This window comes from Drosophila virilis, chromosome 2 (genome assembly GCF_030788295.1).
Source record: "Drosophila virilis strain 15010-1051.87 chromosome 2, Dvir_AGI_RSII-ME, whole genome shotgun sequence".
Taxonomy (NCBI): Eukaryota; Metazoa; Arthropoda; class Insecta; order Diptera; family Drosophilidae; genus Drosophila; species Drosophila virilis.
In genome coordinates, this window is record NC_091544.1 from 26,088,002 (window position 1) to 26,106,647 (window position 18,646).

The 18,646-nt window shown below is 42.0% G+C and overlaps 2 protein-coding genes across 7 annotated transcripts in view; one reads left to right on the forward strand and one right to left on the reverse strand.

Annotated features, from left to right (window-relative positions):
* The first annotated feature begins 99 nt into the window (after positions 1-99).
* Gclm (Glutamate-cysteine ligase modifier subunit) lies at positions 100-1,427 on the forward strand. Its single transcript, XM_002055972.4, has one exon. The coding sequence runs from the start codon at positions 254-256 to the stop codon at positions 1,142-1,144; it is 891 nt and encodes a 296-aa protein (XP_002056008.1). The 5' UTR covers positions 100-253; the 3' UTR covers positions 1,145-1,427.
* Positions 1,428-3,638: 2,211 nt separating this feature from the next.
* The window catches only part of wake (wide awake), a 68,112-nt gene continuing 53,104 nt past the window's right edge, over positions 3,639-18,646 (reverse strand). For 2 of the 6 annotated variants that reach the window (XM_015170429.3, XM_015170431.3), the window contains exons 3-11: positions 13,077-13,303; positions 11,057-11,662; positions 10,861-10,939; positions 10,171-10,274; positions 9,964-10,101; positions 9,676-9,900; positions 9,378-9,584; positions 9,057-9,267; positions 3,639-8,985 (exon numbers count right to left, since the gene is read on the reverse strand). In XM_015170429.3, coding sequence (XP_015025915.1) covers positions 6,498-8,985; positions 9,057-9,267; positions 9,378-9,584; positions 9,676-9,900; positions 9,964-10,101; positions 10,171-10,274; positions 10,861-10,939; positions 11,057-11,662; positions 13,077-13,303 — 4,285 coding nt within the window. In that variant the 3' untranslated portion in view covers positions 3,639-6,497. Of the gene's footprint in view, positions 8,986-9,056; positions 9,268-9,377; positions 9,585-9,675; positions 9,901-9,963; positions 10,102-10,170; positions 10,275-10,860; positions 10,940-11,056; positions 11,663-13,076; positions 13,304-14,768; positions 16,813-18,646 lie in introns of those variants that run through there. The other 4 variants (XM_070206840.1, XM_070206839.1, XM_002055973.4 and 1 more) reach the window with 3 other exon arrangements.

Below are 18,646 nucleotides of genomic sequence, written 5' to 3' on the forward strand. Positions count from 1 at the left end.
CTTGAACCAATATGAAACGATAGCTTTGCAGGTAACTTTTGCATTTGCACGTATTCGATATTGCAGTATATCGATGTTTCGTGCTGGCATCTCTAGTGCAAAGTGTATTTAAGTGCCGTTGCGCACGGCTGTCGAAGCAAAATAGCAACACAGACGGACGAGTGCGATTGTCAGCCTACCGAAGTAGTCGTCACTTATCAACAACGGGATTCGAAGAAGAAAAATTGTGAGCAGCAGAAATAGCAACAGCAACATGATACCAACAATAACGAGAAACTATCAGAATGTGGTCATTAGCACGGGCAACATCATCAACAACGAGCTGGGACAGCGCAAATCCAACGAGGAGCTATACGACGGCCTGAAAATCACGCTGCACAATGACCCAAAGTCGGAGAGCGTGGTGGTTGAGATTGACAAGCTGCATGGCCGTGTGCTCTGTGCCACACAGGAGCTGAACAGCAAACTGACGGAGAACGGACGCAATGAGATTAGCATCGGTGCAAAGATATTCCTCAACAAAAACTCCACGGAGTGCATCAATCAGGCAGTCGAGGCACTACTCAACATACTCAATGTGACGCATGTGGACAATGTGGTGCTGGCCTACCATCCCAATGTGTCTGCCGTTGCCAGCGCAACAACTGTGGCCACAACAGCAACATCTGCGTCGGCAAAGAGCCCCTGCTCCGAGGGCACCGACAGCAGCGGCAACGATGCGGCCAACAGCTGGAGTGCACGCAACGGCCCCCAGGGCATAGCTGAATTGAAGCTACTCTACAAGGCCCTCGAGCAGTATGCGGACAAACAACAAATCAAACAGCTGGGTGTTGCCGATCTCGATGCAACCGCTCTGGCAGAGCTATACCGATCGGCCAAGGTTGCGCCCACCATAGCACAGGTGAATCTGGCCGCTTGCTGCGTGGTGCCCGCTGTACTCCAGGAATTCTGTCGCGAGCATGAGCTGGTGCTCAACACACACAGTGATCCCGAGCTGCTGCTGCCCGAGGAACAGTTCGCTGGCCTAGCACCCGGCTACTCGATTGATTGGTCTCTGCGCTACCAGGTGCATGTGCGCTGTCGCGGCGTACTCACGGCCAAGGGCTACATTGTGGGCGCCTCTCAGCCGGGCGCCAATAATTGAGCTTAGCGGCATAGTTCGAAGCTAAGCTGAATTTTTGATATAGTATATATATATATATATATATGTATATATATATATATGTATATGTGTGTGTGTATGTATATGTATATGTATGTATACATGTAGTACTGTACTTATTGTTTGTTATACAAAACCCAAGATCGAGATGAGAACAGAAAAGTGAGAGCCATTCGACTGAGTGCGCGCTTCAAACGATTTGATTGTGAACAGTTTTGCTGATTTTTTTTCTCTTTGAATATAAACAGTTACTGAAACCACTAAATTACCGTTTTGTTTTTCATCTAACAATTATTTGCTACAATTTTTTTTTCTGGCCCAATACACAATCCAGCGAGTGGTATTGGCAACCGGTTTGCGGGCTCACAAAATCAAGTATAGAGGTATGTAATTGTAATACCATATAAACATATACTGTGTGTAAATATACATAGATGTATTCGCTAAAATAACAAACAATCGTTATCGTTAATCGTTATCGTAATCACTGAGGGACAGCGCCTCGTAATGCGAGCTGTTGGGTACATCGCTTCATTTGACCCTTTCCGCATCTGACTCTTGTCTGGGTTTATGTCTGGCCTTAGGCCCCGCACAAATCACGTGGCTGCGCTGCTAGCCGTTATTTTTTATTTATAAACACCTATGTAATCGGCCGTCGGGATTAGAACTGCCGTAAAGGTATTTTAAATATATTGCCGCTGAGATGCTATCAGATAGGAAGTCGCACAAGTGCCACCGGGCGACGCTTCAAGTGCCACAAGAGTAAAAAATAATACAAAATAAACAATGGCAAAAACTTATAATAATAACTTTAACAATATATTGGAATCCTAATCAGTAAGCACTTGAACTTTATAGCCGTTATATACAGTGCCAACCAGAGTGTAGCGCACATTTTCAGTCGTTCTGGCTGCCCAATAGACGGCGGCCTTGCCGCTAACTATGTATGGAAATGTACATACTATGTACGTATGTATGTATGCATACAAATATGTATGTATATATGTATATGTGTTTCTAATTAAGCAGTGTCGTCATCTGTCCAATGCACCAAAGGCTTGCCCATGCATAGTGTGTCCACTTTTGTGGTGAAATTAAATAAATTATTGTCCAGACAAACACACATAAACAAATGTATAGTATGTACATATGTGTGCATATAGAATGCTACATGCATTCATTTGGATACATACATACATACATATATACATTCATGCATTTTAGTAATAAAAATCCCGCTACAACAACAACAGCAAATGTCTAAGAACAAAACAAAAATCGAAAAATTGTTGCTGCCGCTGCCCACAGCGACTGCGAAGTCTTCATGACTTGCGTTTCTAGCCCTAAAGTGTGAGCGAGCTAGCTATATAGCGTGTGAGTGAGTCAGACGAGTATTTAGCTAGCGATCTTCGTGCGTGTGTGCGTGTGTGTGTGTGGGCGTTGTGGGCGTTGTGGGGTTCCAGGCGAAGGGCCTGGAAAGCGTTTCGGCTAATTTCGTCACAGGCGTGCGACAAGTGACGCACGATGACAAGTGATAAACTTCTCAGGGAAATTATCAGATAAAACGCCTTACGCGAATATTGGCTGCAACACGTTTCGACATAAATCAGCTAAATGTGATAAAATGGAACCGCCTGGAAGGTAATCAGTTCGTACTACTATAGTAGAAAATGTTGAGATTTTAAGGCGAATTTTATTTGGAATCAACTGTAACAACTGACGACGACTCACTGACCGTATACTTAATATGCCCGTACTGAAGCAATCATTGCAAACAAAATACATACATATATTTAAATTATGCATGATTTGACGAATATAAGTCATATGTGCATTTGTTTCTGTGATTATAAGACGGATAAATGACTAACTAACTATGCTTATCTTGGAAGTTAGCTAATTCTCAGCCCGTCTCAATTTTACAGTTGCATTTAAAAATAGAATACCGTTGAGTGAATGATCAATCGAACAGGTTCCAATTGGACAATGAACTGAATCTGTCACCGAACCAGTTACCCAGTCTGAGTTACAGCAATACCTTAATTGAAGGATTGATTAAGCTAAAACAATTATTTTTAAATTATAAAATATTATAATTTTTTTAATAACCCAACTGAAATGTCAAAAGTTGGTTTCAGGCATGTGAAAAATATAGTTCACGAACAGAGCCCGAACCTTTAACCGAACTAGCAACCATTTGTTTCTTCGGGATTCCAGCCGTAATGCAGATGAATGTACATTTGAAATGACACCATAACATTTGTTAAGTCTTTATTTAAATTAATTGAATAAGTAATCTTCATCATGTTATTCTTCTGTACTCACATTTCGTTAGCGATCTTTAATATATCTCTCAAGTAAATCATCTTTTGTGTTTCCTTAGTACAGTTTTTAAATATTATTTATAATGGCTGTTTCTTCATTTTAATTGTACATAGTTAACAGACACCAAAAATACACACGGAATCTTTAAGGATTTGTTTTTTTGCTTTTTTTTTCTTTTTTTTGGCTTTTTAGTAGAATAACATGCAGTTCACTTATGGAGTTACATATGATAAGAACTTTTGCCAACATATGCATTTGCACTATGCGCCTTTTGAAGTCTAAAGACATTTCAGCTATTCTAATAAACATTTATCATACATTATAATGATGTACTGTGTATATGTATATATGTATGCATGTGTGCCATAGAGTTTACTTGTATTCGACCTTTAACACCTTAATTGATTAGTTACAATTAGATTGCGTCATAAACTGTATTTCTCATCATATTGCGAATGGAAAAATAATAATAATACCTTGTAAACGATCTCTTTGGGGAACGGACGGCGGTTATTTTGTTTTCTTTTTGACAATAATTTTTGTTTTATTCTTCGCACTAAATAACAAATACAACTAATTAAACTAACACAATTCAATGCGAATCAATTCGTTGTTTTAAATCATTTATGTCAGATCCGAACTGAGCTCTGTATTTGGGATTCGGGATTGGGATCGTGGCTTAAGCTAATTCCTAGCTAGGTTCGTTGCTGTTCCTCGTGCCTTGGGATTGGTTAATCCAGGATAAAAAACTTTATCAAAAAATGTTGAATAAATATTTACAAAAAATTTGTACACAATACATTTGCTGTGTTGGTCGTATCGTAGTCTCATCTTAAATGATTCATAATTTAATATAATGGACTCTTGGTTTATAATAAATTCTCTTAAGTTTTGCCATCTGTTGTTTGTTTTACGGTACGGAACTCCTCTAGCTACAACATTTTGAATAGGTCAGGGTAGAAACTTGAAGAGATTTTAGCTTACAGTTAACACATAGATCTGAAGAACTTTCAGCTAATTTACACATACACATATAGAATAACGGAGTGTAACTATGCATATAACTATAGTTATAGACATTTAACACTTTGCATATTTAGATAGCGCACTTATTTGAAATTCACACAAAGTACTTTATCTGTCATATGGGATGCTTACTGTAGTTGCATAATGCTGATTTCGGCCGTATAGCTAGGGGGCATGCAGAACTTACTAGTACAAGAACCAAGTACTTAGCTAAACACAAAACATTTCTGGACTAGTTGCAAACAACTTTAAGCGGCACACCCGTTTTTACAGGGTATTTCGCGGCATAAACTACATTTAATAAATACAACAATGCAATTTCAATAACTCTGTTTTGTTCAGTTGCTTTTCATTTTGTTACATATCTTCTACATTTAGTTAATGCCAGTATATTTTTAAAAAATATTTCGCATTCTATATGCCAGCTTTACAATCTAGAAACTATGCTTAAGTATTTTGTATAATCCGAATGGAATTGTTAATTGTATTTATAGAGAACACATACAATACACATACATCAAGAGAGTTTTCACTTAAAATGCATTTACATACATTTATATATTCATATATATATATATTCATATATACCGACATTTTAATATAATTTTTAAATTAATTTTCTTGTTCGTTTCAACATTCAGATTTGATATATTAAAAAATGCGTGCGCCTAAAAAATTGCCACAAAAATACAATCAAAACATTTTGTTTGCTAAACTACAAAAATACATACATATATAATATAGTATATGTTACAATAAAATACATATAATTATGTAAAACATAGATATATATATATATAATCTATATGCATTTTAATATTGGTGTAATTTGTTGCACTTACGCTTTAACCAGCTTCTAAAACAACTAACAACAATTAATTTATGTGCCGTATATACATATGTATGTATGTATGCGCATGGTGTGTGTTTGTGTGTGTGTGTGCGTGTGTATAACTATTTAAAATATAATACCATTTCATTACAATTTCATATATAACATCATCTTTTGTCCTCCTCTAACATACATATGTAATTAATTCAGTCTAATTTGGGAATTTGGTCGTCAAACTTGGCTGGGCACAGTGGAGCCCCCCCGAAAAGCAAAAACCAAATCAAGAAGCCAACAATAATAATTAAATGAGTGTGCGTCGTGGGTGTGTGTGTGTGTGTAGCGTACATTTTTGATTGCTAGGGTATTTTAAAGCTATCAGGGCTGCACGTTCAAAGTCAAATCGTCGCTCGTTCCAGTTTACAGCTTCTCAGTTTGTTTCGTGCGCCGGGTTTTCTACAGCGAGAAACTTTTATATAGGTTCAAACTCTAGCTTCTCTTCTCACATTCTTTGCAAGATTTTGAGGAAAACATCTGTTATGGAATGTGGGGAAATGGGCAGTGGAATATCTATTGGTAAATGTTCATAAATTTTGTTTCTTTCAGAAGTTTTAGAATCGATATTAGCTCGTTCTCAAATGAAGAAAGCAAGCAAAAAAAAGTGTTTTGAAAGGTTGTACGAATAAAACTAAATATTTTTTAAACATCACGTCTGCCAAAGAATCAGCAACATTTTGGGCATCAAAAAATTTATGAATCAAAGTTAAAGATAAAACTTAAATTAAATTGAGAAGCGCATGATAAATACATAGATTTATATCGGAGAATATAAAATCGATTGAACATGCCTTACGGCAGCTAAGGAATATTGTATTTTGATTCCTTTGAACAGAGAGAACGGTTTGCTTGGAAAAAAGCAGATGGACAGAAGGACTTGGCTATATCGACATGACTGTTATTATTGTTTAGAAATATATATTCAGGAAATATATTTTTCTATTCGTTAGACATCGGCATAATCTGACGCAAATTCGACCTGATTTCGTTTGTTCCTCTTGCTGCTCATAAAAAACCAAATTGGAAAGACGAGTTGAGACTTAGTTAGCCGCCCTGCTAGCTGTGCAGTCCAGCCTAATTGAGCTATTTCAGCAGCTCTTAAATCAAATGGGATTTGCGATTGGAATGCTCGATGGCCGCCAGCAGCTCATGCTTTTGCCGCACATAGAGGCGGCCCTTCTTCCAGGGACTCTGCAGCTGGAGCGGCTTGAAGTCGTCGCGCAGACAACGCTCCCGGGCGCCAATGACGGCGACGAGGCAAAAGTTGTCCAGCATGTCGGCGCTATAGATGGGTCCCTTGCTGCCCTTCAGCACGGCGGCCATGTTGAGCTGTTTGACGACCAGGTTGATGACCTCGCGGGCGGTTGTCTTGGGCGTCACGTGCAGCTTGAGGCTGGTGCCGCTGGCCAGGCCCGTGTTGTAGGCGGTGTAGACCTGAATAATGCCTGCTCCTGTCGAGCTCTGCTCGGCATTGAGGCTAGAACAGCTGGCCGTGTCCTCCTCGCTGCTGTGTTGCGCCAGGCTCTTGGTGGAGGAGGCCTTCGAGGTGCTGGCCACGGGCTCTTCGCTACTGCCCAGCGGCCTCAGCTCCGGCTGCAGTGCCGACAGTGAGCTCTTCAAATAGAGTCCGCCCTCGCGCAAATTGGCGCTGGAGGCAGCCTTCATCCTGTACTCCGCTGCAGGCTTCAGCGGCTTGTGCTCCAGATCCGTGGCGAAGGCGCCACTGCCCGTGCGCAACGAGACACTGGAGCCAGCCAGATAAGGAGCCGAGCTGGAGCTGTGCACGGTGATAAGCGGCGTGGAAATGGGTCCAATGTTGGAACTGGTGCGTTTGCGCTGCGCGGCGGCTGCTGCCTGAGAATGACGCAGTGCATCCGCCAGCGTGTCATCGGAACGGGAGGGCGGCAGCGCAAAGACGCTGCTGCTGCCATCGGAGGCGGAGTCCGCAGCAGAGTAAAAGCTGCGCGCAGTGTAAGCGGAGCTCACGGAGTCGCCGCTGTTCTTGCGCAGCGAGACATCCGAGCAAGTGGAGGCGGCGTACTCACTGCTCGTCACCTGGAGCAACTGCTGCTGCTGCTGCTGCTGTTGTTGTTGCTGCTGCTGCGGCTGCTTGTCGCGTTCGTCTTGAAGCGTGGCCTGCGCTGACGTTGGCGTTTGGGCGCTCTGACCCAAATTCGTTTCAGATTTGGAATGTTCCGGCTTGTTTTGCCTGTTACAATCCTCGTTGGAACCCGGACCGGGCCAGCTGCCGCGACCTGTCTTGCTGAACCTGGTCTCGCGCAGCGGTAACTGTAGCAGCTGCTTGCCGTCGCCTTCCTCGTGTCGTAGCTGGGCAAAGTCGAGTATTTCGCGCATGGCCAGCGCCGGCTGGGCATGCTTATTACGCGCATAGGCCACCACATCCATTAGCCAGCGAACGCTCTTCCACACCAGCGTCAGATTGGTGCTCAGTTCCTGCAGTGTGGCCAGACGCTCCTTGGCGGCTTGCAGTTCGCTGCTAGAAAAGGCCTCGCGATGCGAGTGCGTGGCCAGCGCCGTGTCCAGTTCCAGGATACAGGAGAGTCGTGCATATTTCTGCACAATGGCCGGCTGATAGGTGCGCAGATGGATCATCTCGAAGGCCTGTATGCTCAGGCTGACCAGATCGTCACGCTGCAGCAGCAGCTCGGACTGGCCGGGCACGGCACATGATGACTCCACCGAGGGGCACACTATTAGGAAACTTATATCGCGACTATGCTCTATGACCTCCACATCGTAGAGGCGATGCGTGACCGCATCTGCTGCCTTGATGCTCATGCTGGCCAACAGCTTGTGCATCGCATTGCTGAGATCGTGTAGGAAAAGACGCTGCACCTCGGTTGCCGGACTGTTGCCATTGCCATCGCCTGGTGTACTGAAGTCGAGCGGCAGTCGCAGCGGATTGTTCTCGGTGCGATGCAGCACCTGCCACTCCTCGGCCGTAATGTGGCTGTTCTCACGCACCTTACAGTGGGGTAGCACATTGGGTGTCTTTACCGGCACAACCACCTGTATCTGATCCATGGAGCACTGCATCTTCAGATAGCCCAAATAGAGACCCGGCTCTAGTCGCTGGAGCGCTGCCTGTTGATAGTGCAGCTGTTCGCCAATGCTCGAGATGAGCAGTTCGTTGATGGTGTAATCCTCGTGCAGGGCACCCAGCTTCTTCTGGAGCTTGCTGACCGGCAGCCAGCGTGAATTGATGATGGAGACAGCCTTCTGGCTCTTCACCGATTGAATGCAGGTGAGCACCACGGTGCCCTGTGCATCTCGGAGGGGTTTATAATAGAGCTGGCCAAGATCGTTGATGCCCAGCGCCGACTGCATCTGGCAGACGGCCGACAGGAGTTTGGTGCGAAAGTGTACTGGCGAGGTCAGATTCCGTTCCATGTCTGTGCGCAACGATTTCACATCTTCCCAAGTGCAGGCAACCTTCATTAGCCAATAGTAGTCCATGTGCAATGCACTCGGATATGATTCATCGATCTCAATGACAGGCGGAAAGTCCTCGCTGGTGACCAGCACCTTGTCATCGCAGTGCACAATGCACGAGAAGTAGATGCCGCTGTATAGATCATGGAATACACAAAAGTATTAATTCCTAATCAAGTTACCCATCTCTCTATTTTGTCTTACCGTCGCAACGTCTTTTGGAACTTGGAGGTGACCGAAAAAAGCTGCTTGATGGTTGTCTTTTTCTTCGGATTGCGACGCTGCACGCTGCACGGATCGAGCGTTAGCTCTGAAACATCTGCGGGTCGAGCTAAACGTACGGCCGTAAACAGATTGTCCAATATGCATTGGCGGCCATAGAAACGATCCTCCCGATTATCCAAGTCACGCCAGGCTGTACAGAAAGCAGAGGATAAGTCAAGAAATCTACAAAGTCTAGCCTTAACAGCAGCCATTCCTACTACAGTGAATGGGTCAAAGGCTGCTCCCTTCACGGGAACTCACTTGAGGGCACAACGCTGGCGGGCACCGAGTTGCGATAGGCGCCCCAACCCTTGACATTGCCGCAGGCGGCGCGCAGGAAGTAGCGGCGGCCCTGAGTGAGGCCAGCTATGTGGCACTGGGCGCCCATGGTGCCATGGAAACTAATCCACTCGAGCAGTTCCCGCTCGCCGACCACATTGTTGAAGTCGGCGCGTGTTGACCATTGAACTGCGGTAAATGGAGAAATGTCAACAACAAATCAAATCTCTGGCGACCGCAGAACTGCGGCTGACCGCAGCGCTGGGTTGGGTGGCTTTACCTTTGAATTTGGTGCCGATGGCGCCCTCAAAGGGTTCGAGTATTTGCAAGCTGATGGAATTGTCGCCGGTTACATCGACTACAACAGAGGCGGGTGCATCTGGGGGTCGCGCCTGGTCCCAACCAAGAAGCATACGGCGCAGTCCCTTGACGCGTCGCTCCCAAATGCCAATCTGTTTGTCCACCTCGTTGCCCGTGCAGCCGGTGACCGAGGAGCCCGTATTGCCTGGAATCCAAATGGAAACTTATAAGGAATGCGTCTTTAATTGGTATTGCGGAGCTCACTCACCAATTATAATGCTGGATATGGAGGGTCGCGATGTAAAGACGGGCGCACACAGTCCATCCGGTCCGCTGAGATCGTGTATGCGTGACTCGGCGTCCTTGAGCAGGCCGTTCAGCTTGGTGCCAATGCTGTCCACGGAAACTGCAAATGGGCAATGGGTTGAAAATTAGTTAAAGCATCCTTGAACGGTTCGCCAAATCATATATGTACATTGGGTACCCTCCAGGGCGCCATGCTGCAGCAGCATTTTGGTCATGGAGCGATTGTTGCTCAGCACAGCCACATCCAGCGCTGAGAGTCCATCCGTATTGATGCTGTGGATCGGTTAAAACATGTGTGAATACTGAATCAAAAATAATCTTATATTTAAAATAAATTTAAGCTCAAGTATTAAGCTTCTTCCTTTATTCCAAGTAGACTGCCCTCTCTCTTCCAGGAAGATCAGAGATCAATCTTGTAGTGCAATAGATGGAAGATTTGTTTATCTCAGATTCTGTATAGCACAAAAAATGTATTGGTTAGACTAATAAGATAGGTCCCTATTCATTTTGCTTCACGTTTTCTTTTTAACACCGCATTTAAAATACTTTTGATTAAAGAATGATGAACCAAGTCTTTCAAGTCAACTGCTGTAACTATTAAACTATGCCGACATAAAACAAGGATGCTCTAGTTAGGAGTCACTGACTAGGAGATATCTTGAACTTAGCGCCAAGCTGTCGTGCTTCTATTGTGCTTCTGCTTCCCTTTGATTTATATATAAATGAGAATTATGAAAGATTGATACCCTCTCAGCCGTAGTTTTACTCCCTGAAGCCCACTTAGCAAAAAGGGAGACGGTCTTTCCCTCTATGAGCGCACTCCCCTCTATACCCCATTTACCAGCTCACACGCACTTACCTGTTGACATCCACGTCGGTGGATTCGAGTATGGTGCGAGCCTTATCCAGATGTCCGTGCTCCACGGCGGAGAAGAGAGCTGTGGATAAAGAACGAAGAAGAGCCGATTATAATAATCAATTTAAATAGAAATGTGATTGGTTTTTGGAAATTTAGATATTGGCGAACAGAAAGCAGCGCGACGACGTGTGCCTACCATGCAAGTGGAGATTGCTTTGGGTCAGCTTGTCCAGCTGTGCCTGGGCAAGCTTTAGCTGTTTTTTAGACATTTTGCTAACACGCGGATGCGGCGTATTGCCCGGGATTTTGTTGCGCAGCTGCACTGGCAGCCGATGCACGGAAAGCTGCTGCTGCTGTTGCACATTAGCCGCGATGTTCTCATCGGTGGCTGAAAGTTGCTCGTGCTCCTGCTCGTGTGTGGGCATCTGATCATCCTCGTGCTCGTCGCGCAGCTTGGCATTTTTGGGCTGGGAGTGGCGCGAGATGCGTAGCTGTGGGCCGGCCGGCGCCTGCTGCTGGTGCTGCTGTTGCTGCTGCTGTGGCAACAGGAATTCCATTTCGCGCAGATCCTGGGCGTGGCATGAAATGGCAGTGCGCAGCTTGGCTACAGCCGCATGCTGGGTCAGCTGTTCCGACCAGCGAAACGCGCTGCTTGGCGGCGACAGCAGCGCAGCGGTATAATAGGTGGGATAGTTGTCCTGATTGTTGTTATCCTGACAGTCGAACGACTCCGGCTGATGCTTAACGCGCAGTTTGACCGGCTCAAAGAGCTCACTCTCACACGAACCGGGCAAAATGTTGTCTGTTTGTGGGTGGGAAGTTGGCGGGTGTTGGATTTGGAATAAAAATCATAAGTTGTAATTAAACAAAAAATGCAATTAATTAAAATTAATACTAAATGAAATGTTTAATACATAAATGCTATATACAAATGTAAATAAACCAGCTAGCGCCCGATGTAAACGAAAGATGTTTATATATATAATAATGGGATATGCTCATTAATTGCCAGCAATTGCAATTAATTAATTATTAAACAGTAATGGACGTTCCCGTCGGACGTTTCTGTTTTGTTTGTTTTTGTTTTTGTTACTGTTGAATGACCAATATCCAATTTGATTAATTATGCACAACAATGCAGCACTGCGTGTCTGTATGTGAGTGTGTTACATGTGTCTATGTATGTGTGTGTGTTTGTGTGTGGGTGTGTGTTATGTGTACGTGGCATGCACTAAAGCAGCGCTAGATTAGATCGCAGTGGCAGGATAGCATAGCAAAACCCACCCAAGCAAACCACCAATAACCACCCAACCAACCACCTAGCCACAACTTTTAATTATGCACTGTCCCATAGTTAAAATGCAATTTAGTCCGGAATAAAATGTGCTCTTTTCTGATTCAATGCACAGTCCTAAAACCGAAAGTCATAAAAGACAGTTATTTAAGAGAAAATATCTGATATTTTCATAAAACAAACTAGAGTTAATAAAATTGTTTAATTTAAAATATATTTAGACTGTTCGAAAAAAAAAAGAATAACAAAAATAATTAATTTAATTGAGTTCTAGAATCATTTTCAATTTTTGTTGTGAATAATGCATAGCTTGAGCTTATTGAGAATAAATTTTAATTTTTTTTTAAAATAACTTTTTATTATATAGAAATGAAATTTATGTTAAAACTTTAAGAGTTACGAAAAATATTTTATCAAAAATTAGGTGTTTTTGAAACACAAAAGTTTTAACTTGTAATTGAACAAAAATCAAATTTAAATTAAAAACTTTTACTTTTTTCACTTAAAGCATTTTTAGTTTTAACCTTTAGGTTTTTTCTGTGCAAAGCATTGTAGAAAAGAATTTTTAATATTTTATAGCTGAAATTTAATTAAAATTTCAGTTTTTAATTGTTTTGTTTAATGTTTTTTGATGCCCAAGCTTATAAAGCTCATTATAATAAAAAGTTATTTTATAAACTAGATAAGCATAATTTTTCGGTTAAGTGCGAGTTAAACTGAATCAGAAAAGTATGCGGCTTGGTTTGCATGAAGATATAAAATGCTGTTGCATAGTGTTATTGCCACTGTAACCCCGCTGTGCCTCCGTACCCCGCAACCCGCACCGCAAGCTGACCCATTAATTAGCTGTGCGCGTTTTGGCGGCCAGTCTCAATTGAGCCACATGTGGGTGGTTGAGTGGTGCGCTGGGCTACCCGCTTACCATCATTGGCATAATGACCGCGCGGCTGCAGTGTGGACGTGAACGTTGACGTCGCCGTCGCTGTCGCCGTTGCCGTCGCTGCTGGCGTCTTCAGCTGGCAGAATTTTGAGAGCTCGTTGAGCGTGTGAAATGATTTTTGGCGTATAAAGTGCGCCGGGGAGCGCAGGCAGCTGCCCATCTGCAGCTTCTGCGGGGCGTGGCTATTGTCATTGCTGCTCTGGTGGCATCTGCAACATCAGACAACACGTGCGAATAATTTCTATTTATGCAGAATGCCCCCCCAAAAAAAAAAACAAACAAACAAAATTCTCACAAGCATTTGTGTTGAGTTTAATTATGAAATTGTAATGAAATTCTTGTCGCTTTGGCCACTGTCCTAGGCCGCAGCTGGCCTTAATGGCATTGAGTTACCCATTGGAAAAGCCCAAGCCATAATCAATATTCAATTCAATCGGTTGAGTTATTTGAGGCTTAATTATTAAATGGAATTTGGTTACAGTTCAAGGATTATGCAATGGAAATTACTAAATGGTAATTAAATAATTGTTTTGAGTTTCTAAGCGGACAGCTTATTTGCCATTAATTGACTTCACTTTTCTATATGTGGTGTGAGTTGGACAAGTTTTTCTGAAATGTTGTTTGATTTTTGATGCAAAAAAAAAAATGGTATAGAATAAATTCAAAAATCCGATCCCTAAATCTAGAACGTGATACAAATTCCTAAACACCTAAACATTTGTTCTTAACTAGCTTCAAACAATCTCCTATTGTTAGACTATGTCTTCAAAATAATTATGGGCCATATTAACGCATTGAGATTAAAAAATTGTAATATCTAAAATATAGCAAGTCGAGATAAAAGATATAACTTTTGCGAACTTTTATTCATATTCATGAATAAAATTCATCAAATATAACGATTATTTACTATTTCAGTTCAGTTTTTAGCGCCTTGTGATGCCAGACAACCCTTGAGAATCCTTTCAAACCATTTCAAAACAGTTCAAAAACTTGACCGACTGCTTGCCAGCTGTGGCAAAGAGTTCAATGAACCCATTTTAGGGCATATGAAACGAAATTAAAGTCATAAAAAGATTACCATTGAATTTTTGTAGGGTAATCAAAAAAATATGCTTGTCCGGGAGAAAAAACACATAAACGCAACTGGGCGTTCCACTTATAAAATCATTATGAATGTCATGGTTTATAGTTTGGTAAGTTTCATATTTTAGATATATCTCTATATATATCCGAAATAGTTTAAAGTAACACAAAATATCATATATATTCGTTTATATCTTTGAAAATAAGATCAAAGTCGAAAATACGACTTTCGCTTATGCAAAGTTTGACTCCAGTTTTTCATTTGGGTTGCGCAAAAGCTGAAACACGCCTTAAGATAATCAATTATCACAAAGATTTGTAAAAAGGAGTTAATAATAATCAAAAAAGCTCCAAATAGCGGTTTTCCACCAATTTTTCACTGTAACTGGTGGTTTTACAAAACCCCTTTTTAACGATCACGAATATAACAAACCAAAATGTAACAGTATGCTCTCAAAGTTCGAGCTGTACATCAACTAATCAGTCAATCAGTTAGTCAGCCAGTCAATCAGTCATTTATATAATAGTCAGTCAGTCAGTTTATATAATAGTTGAGTAGTCATATATGGATCAAAAATGAACACCTACGACTGTTTAAGTAGGGCATCGGTTTCCTGATGGTGGCCGTTCGCATGCGTGTCGTTCCGTAGATGCCCTGGGGGGCGTGGCGCTTGATCTCAGCCAGAACGGGATCACAGCTGGCCTTTGGCGACTCGCTGCCCAGGCGACTGCGCTCCAGATCCGAATCGAGTGTGGCTTGTGGTGCAATGCGATGACAGTAGCTTTCGGGTATTTGCAGCAGCTGGCAGGCTTTGCGTGGCAGTGCCACGCCCACGGGCAGCGTGGACATCAGCTGCTCAATGCCAAGTAGTTCCAGTTGCTGCTGCTGCCCCTTGCCCTCGCCGTGCTGCTGTTGCATTGTCTGCTTCTGGAGCGGCACAAACTCGCCCTTCACTTTGTTGGTAACCACGGCAACCTTTTCAATTTCATGCCACAAACGCAACGCGTTCACGGCCTTGGATTTGTCCAGCGTCCGGCTGCTGCGACTGCGCGAATGCAAATGCGGACGCAGCTTGAAAGGCGACTGCAGCGGCAGGGCGGGGCTGTGCAGCTTGCTCTTGAGGCGCCGCAACGAGGCGCGAACCGAGTGCGAGCGGTGCAAAGCCGGCAGCTCGTCCTTCTCTTCCTGCTCTCTGTTGTTATCCTGCTGCTGCTCCTTGAGCTTGGCATAGGAACTGAACGCACGGCGTCGCTCCATTTTGTGTTATATTCCGTATTGTTTATATTTTTTCTATTTCTATATTTCCTTTTAATTTTTCATATTTTAACTGCTCGCGAAGGACACGCTTTTTTTCTGTTTTTTTTTTTCTTCCGTTTATTGCAGGATTTTCCGTAGTGCGCGTCGCGTTCACAAAATGAGAACTGAGGCAGCATTCCGAAGTGATTTCAATCCCAACCACGCGTAGGACCCGCTCTCTCTAAAATTCGCTCTCTATCCTCTTAATCCCCTCTCTCTCTCTCTCCCTGTCTCTCTCTTTCTCTTCAGGCATAGCACTTACGTAGCGTGCTGTACACGATATTCGGCTTGATGCATGAGGGTTACATATGAGGTTAGGTTAGGTAGCTCAGTATACTCTCTCCCTCTCTCTAACCTTCTCCCTCACTTGCGCTCTCTCTCTCTCTTTTCCTCTTTAACCTTCACATGACTTAGTCAGGAAATATCATTCAGGCAATTGATCGCCGTTTTGTATACTCACGAGTCTTAACTTATAAATAACCTTTTACTTTGAAATGCCGAATATTCAATACCCTTGCAAAAACATAAAATGAATCATGTCAATATATAGGCATATACAAAGGAACTTGGCTATTTCAGTAGACTCGACAGATCAGGTATTTATATAGACACCTTATGGAGATGTCTGCTTCTATGCGTTACACATTTCATAACAAAATTAAAATACTTTCGGCTAGGGTATACACAATTTAGACCAGGCCAGGTAATTATACCTGCGTTCACTCTGCTTTTTTTTTTTGAGAACAAATTCCTGTTTGGCAGAGTCTCTGCCTGTGCTTGTATGTTTCTCTATCTTTATCCGTGCCGCAAATGTGTTCAACAATTCAAGGCAGCATTTCTGAAATCGTAAACCAAACAAATCAGTTGCCACTCCCCAACCGCCTGCCCGCCTGTCAGATCCTTGTTATTGTTGCTGTTGTTGTTGTTGTTGTAGGTGCTGTCGCTGTCCTCAAGTTGTGCGTTGATTTATCGAGCGTGTCGCGAGGCTCTGTCAACAGCTGTGCATCAGGATTTGGGAAATAGCTGGGCCACTGGCACTCGTGTGGGGGCAATCGGTAATTGGAATTGAAATTGGAAGTGGATATTTCAAGTGGGTTTTTGTGAGGCGTTGCGATGCCTAATTAGACCTATACATAAAACTGAAGGCTAATTGGAAACATTTGAATTTATGTTACGTTAACAGGCTGGCAAAGATTTATCCCATTGAGTAAATGTGAGCAGTGGCCAGGGTCAGGCGATTTGCACTCCTCAACATATGGAAAAACAAAGAGGATTTCCAATTGATTTTTCATTGCTTTTCCCAAGTTTTTTAGTGTGAAAAATGAAAGCTGTCAATAGAGGCACGTTCAGTTAAATACCATTTGCATTTTAGTTAATGCAAAGGTTAAAAAAACCATTCGAGTTTCCTAATTCAATTTTAATTTAAGATTATTATATAAAATAAAATATTCGCATGAAGTACTCTCAATTTTTATACTCTTGCAGAAAGTATTATAATCTTCTTACGAAGTAAAGTATAAGTATATTCTAGATCAGCATCAAAACCCAAGTCCGTCTGCCCATCCGCCTGTCTGCCTCTATGCAAATTAGTCTCTTATTTTTAATAAAGTCTTGAATCATAGTTCCGTCCTTCTGTGGCACGCAGTACATATATTTTGGAACCGGCCGGATCGGCCCACTATATCATATAGATGCCATTTGAAGAACTGGTAAAAAAGTAGCTTCTTGCTTGGCAAAATATTCTTTTCCATTTTCTATTTTCATCAAACACTTATATATAATTAGAAATATCTATAAATTTAGATAATTATAAATTTGTTAAAAATAGAATTTAGTAAATTTTTGCTTTAAATTTTGTCACACGTTAAAAATAACTTTTAAGCGGACTCTGTTAACTATACAAACATTTTACCTGCGTGTCCACTCAACAGAGGTTTTACTTTAGACCTATCTTATAAGCACATACAAGTATTATTGTCTGTCCTGGGAGTACTTTCATAATTTGGGTATTTCACACTCGGGATTTCGAATGAATATATCCACACACAGTTGTTTATTCCCAAAAATGTTGCACATTTGTTGTTTTATTTTTATTAATTTTTTGCGGGCGCTCCCAAACTCGTTTTCCCTAAGGTGTTTTATGGTTACCCATTGTCTTGTTAATTTTAGACATTGTCTCATCTCGCTCGCATGCATAACTAACTAGCTAAATAAATAACTGGATAATAAACGTATGTTTAGGCAATTCCATTTGAAGCGGCAAAAATGTCTGTTAAATTCATGCGAAATTGTGCGAGGTCAGTACTCAACTGGAATCTAGACTGTGACGCATATGTTTGGGCTTCGTTTTAGATCTTGAAAGTTGAATCACGTCGATGCGCTTAGAAAATGGCGCTGAGATGTTCACAGACTGATTAGATGAATAATATTATAATTAGGGTCTGAAAAGTATCAAAGGTGACCTTGAGAATAAAATGCGCTGACTTAATTCAAATCAATTTCAAAATACTCCATAAAAACATATTGATACTCAATAGTTTTTTATTGGAAATTTGTTTATGCCTATGGCAATAAGCAATAAATTTATAAATAATATATGCCGATATTTTTTCTATAATAGGTATTGGTCATATAAGTTATCTTCCAAGTGAATAAAAATGTATAATCCCCCTCTTTTCCCAATCCCAGGCACATTTATATCAATATCATCTGGTACAAATTTCAGTTAATTAGTTTAGCTCGTTTAGAGCTTAACTGCTCGCAAAGCCATAATTCTAAGCACAGTGTCTAAATCTTGGCACGTACCTAATAAAGCCCAAGCTTTTCAACAGATATTATCACAGCTAACTTGACCTAAACCCCAAGCCCGAACCCGAACCCGAACACCGAACCACGAGCCCTACAAAGCTGTCAATTGTGAGCGTGCCATAAATAAAAATTACTGGTCCATAACATTAAAGAGCAGCAAGTTTGCATAGGTCTAGGCTTAAGTGATTGACTAACAAATACTCTGTAGTAAGAGCAGGCAGAAAATAATATCAATTAACTGGAGCTGAGTATATTATCAGAGAATTGTAGGTCAAAATTGATATAAAAAAAGCCGGCTAATATAGAGTAATTTCTTCAATTAAATAAGCTTAAATGCGATATTTTAAGTTGTATTGTTTTT

What these genes read in the sequence shown, in the direction of transcription:
- Gclm (XM_002055972.4), top strand. Translation starts at nt 254, where the DNA reads ATGATACCAACAATAACGAGAAACTATCAGAATGTGGTCATTAGCACG.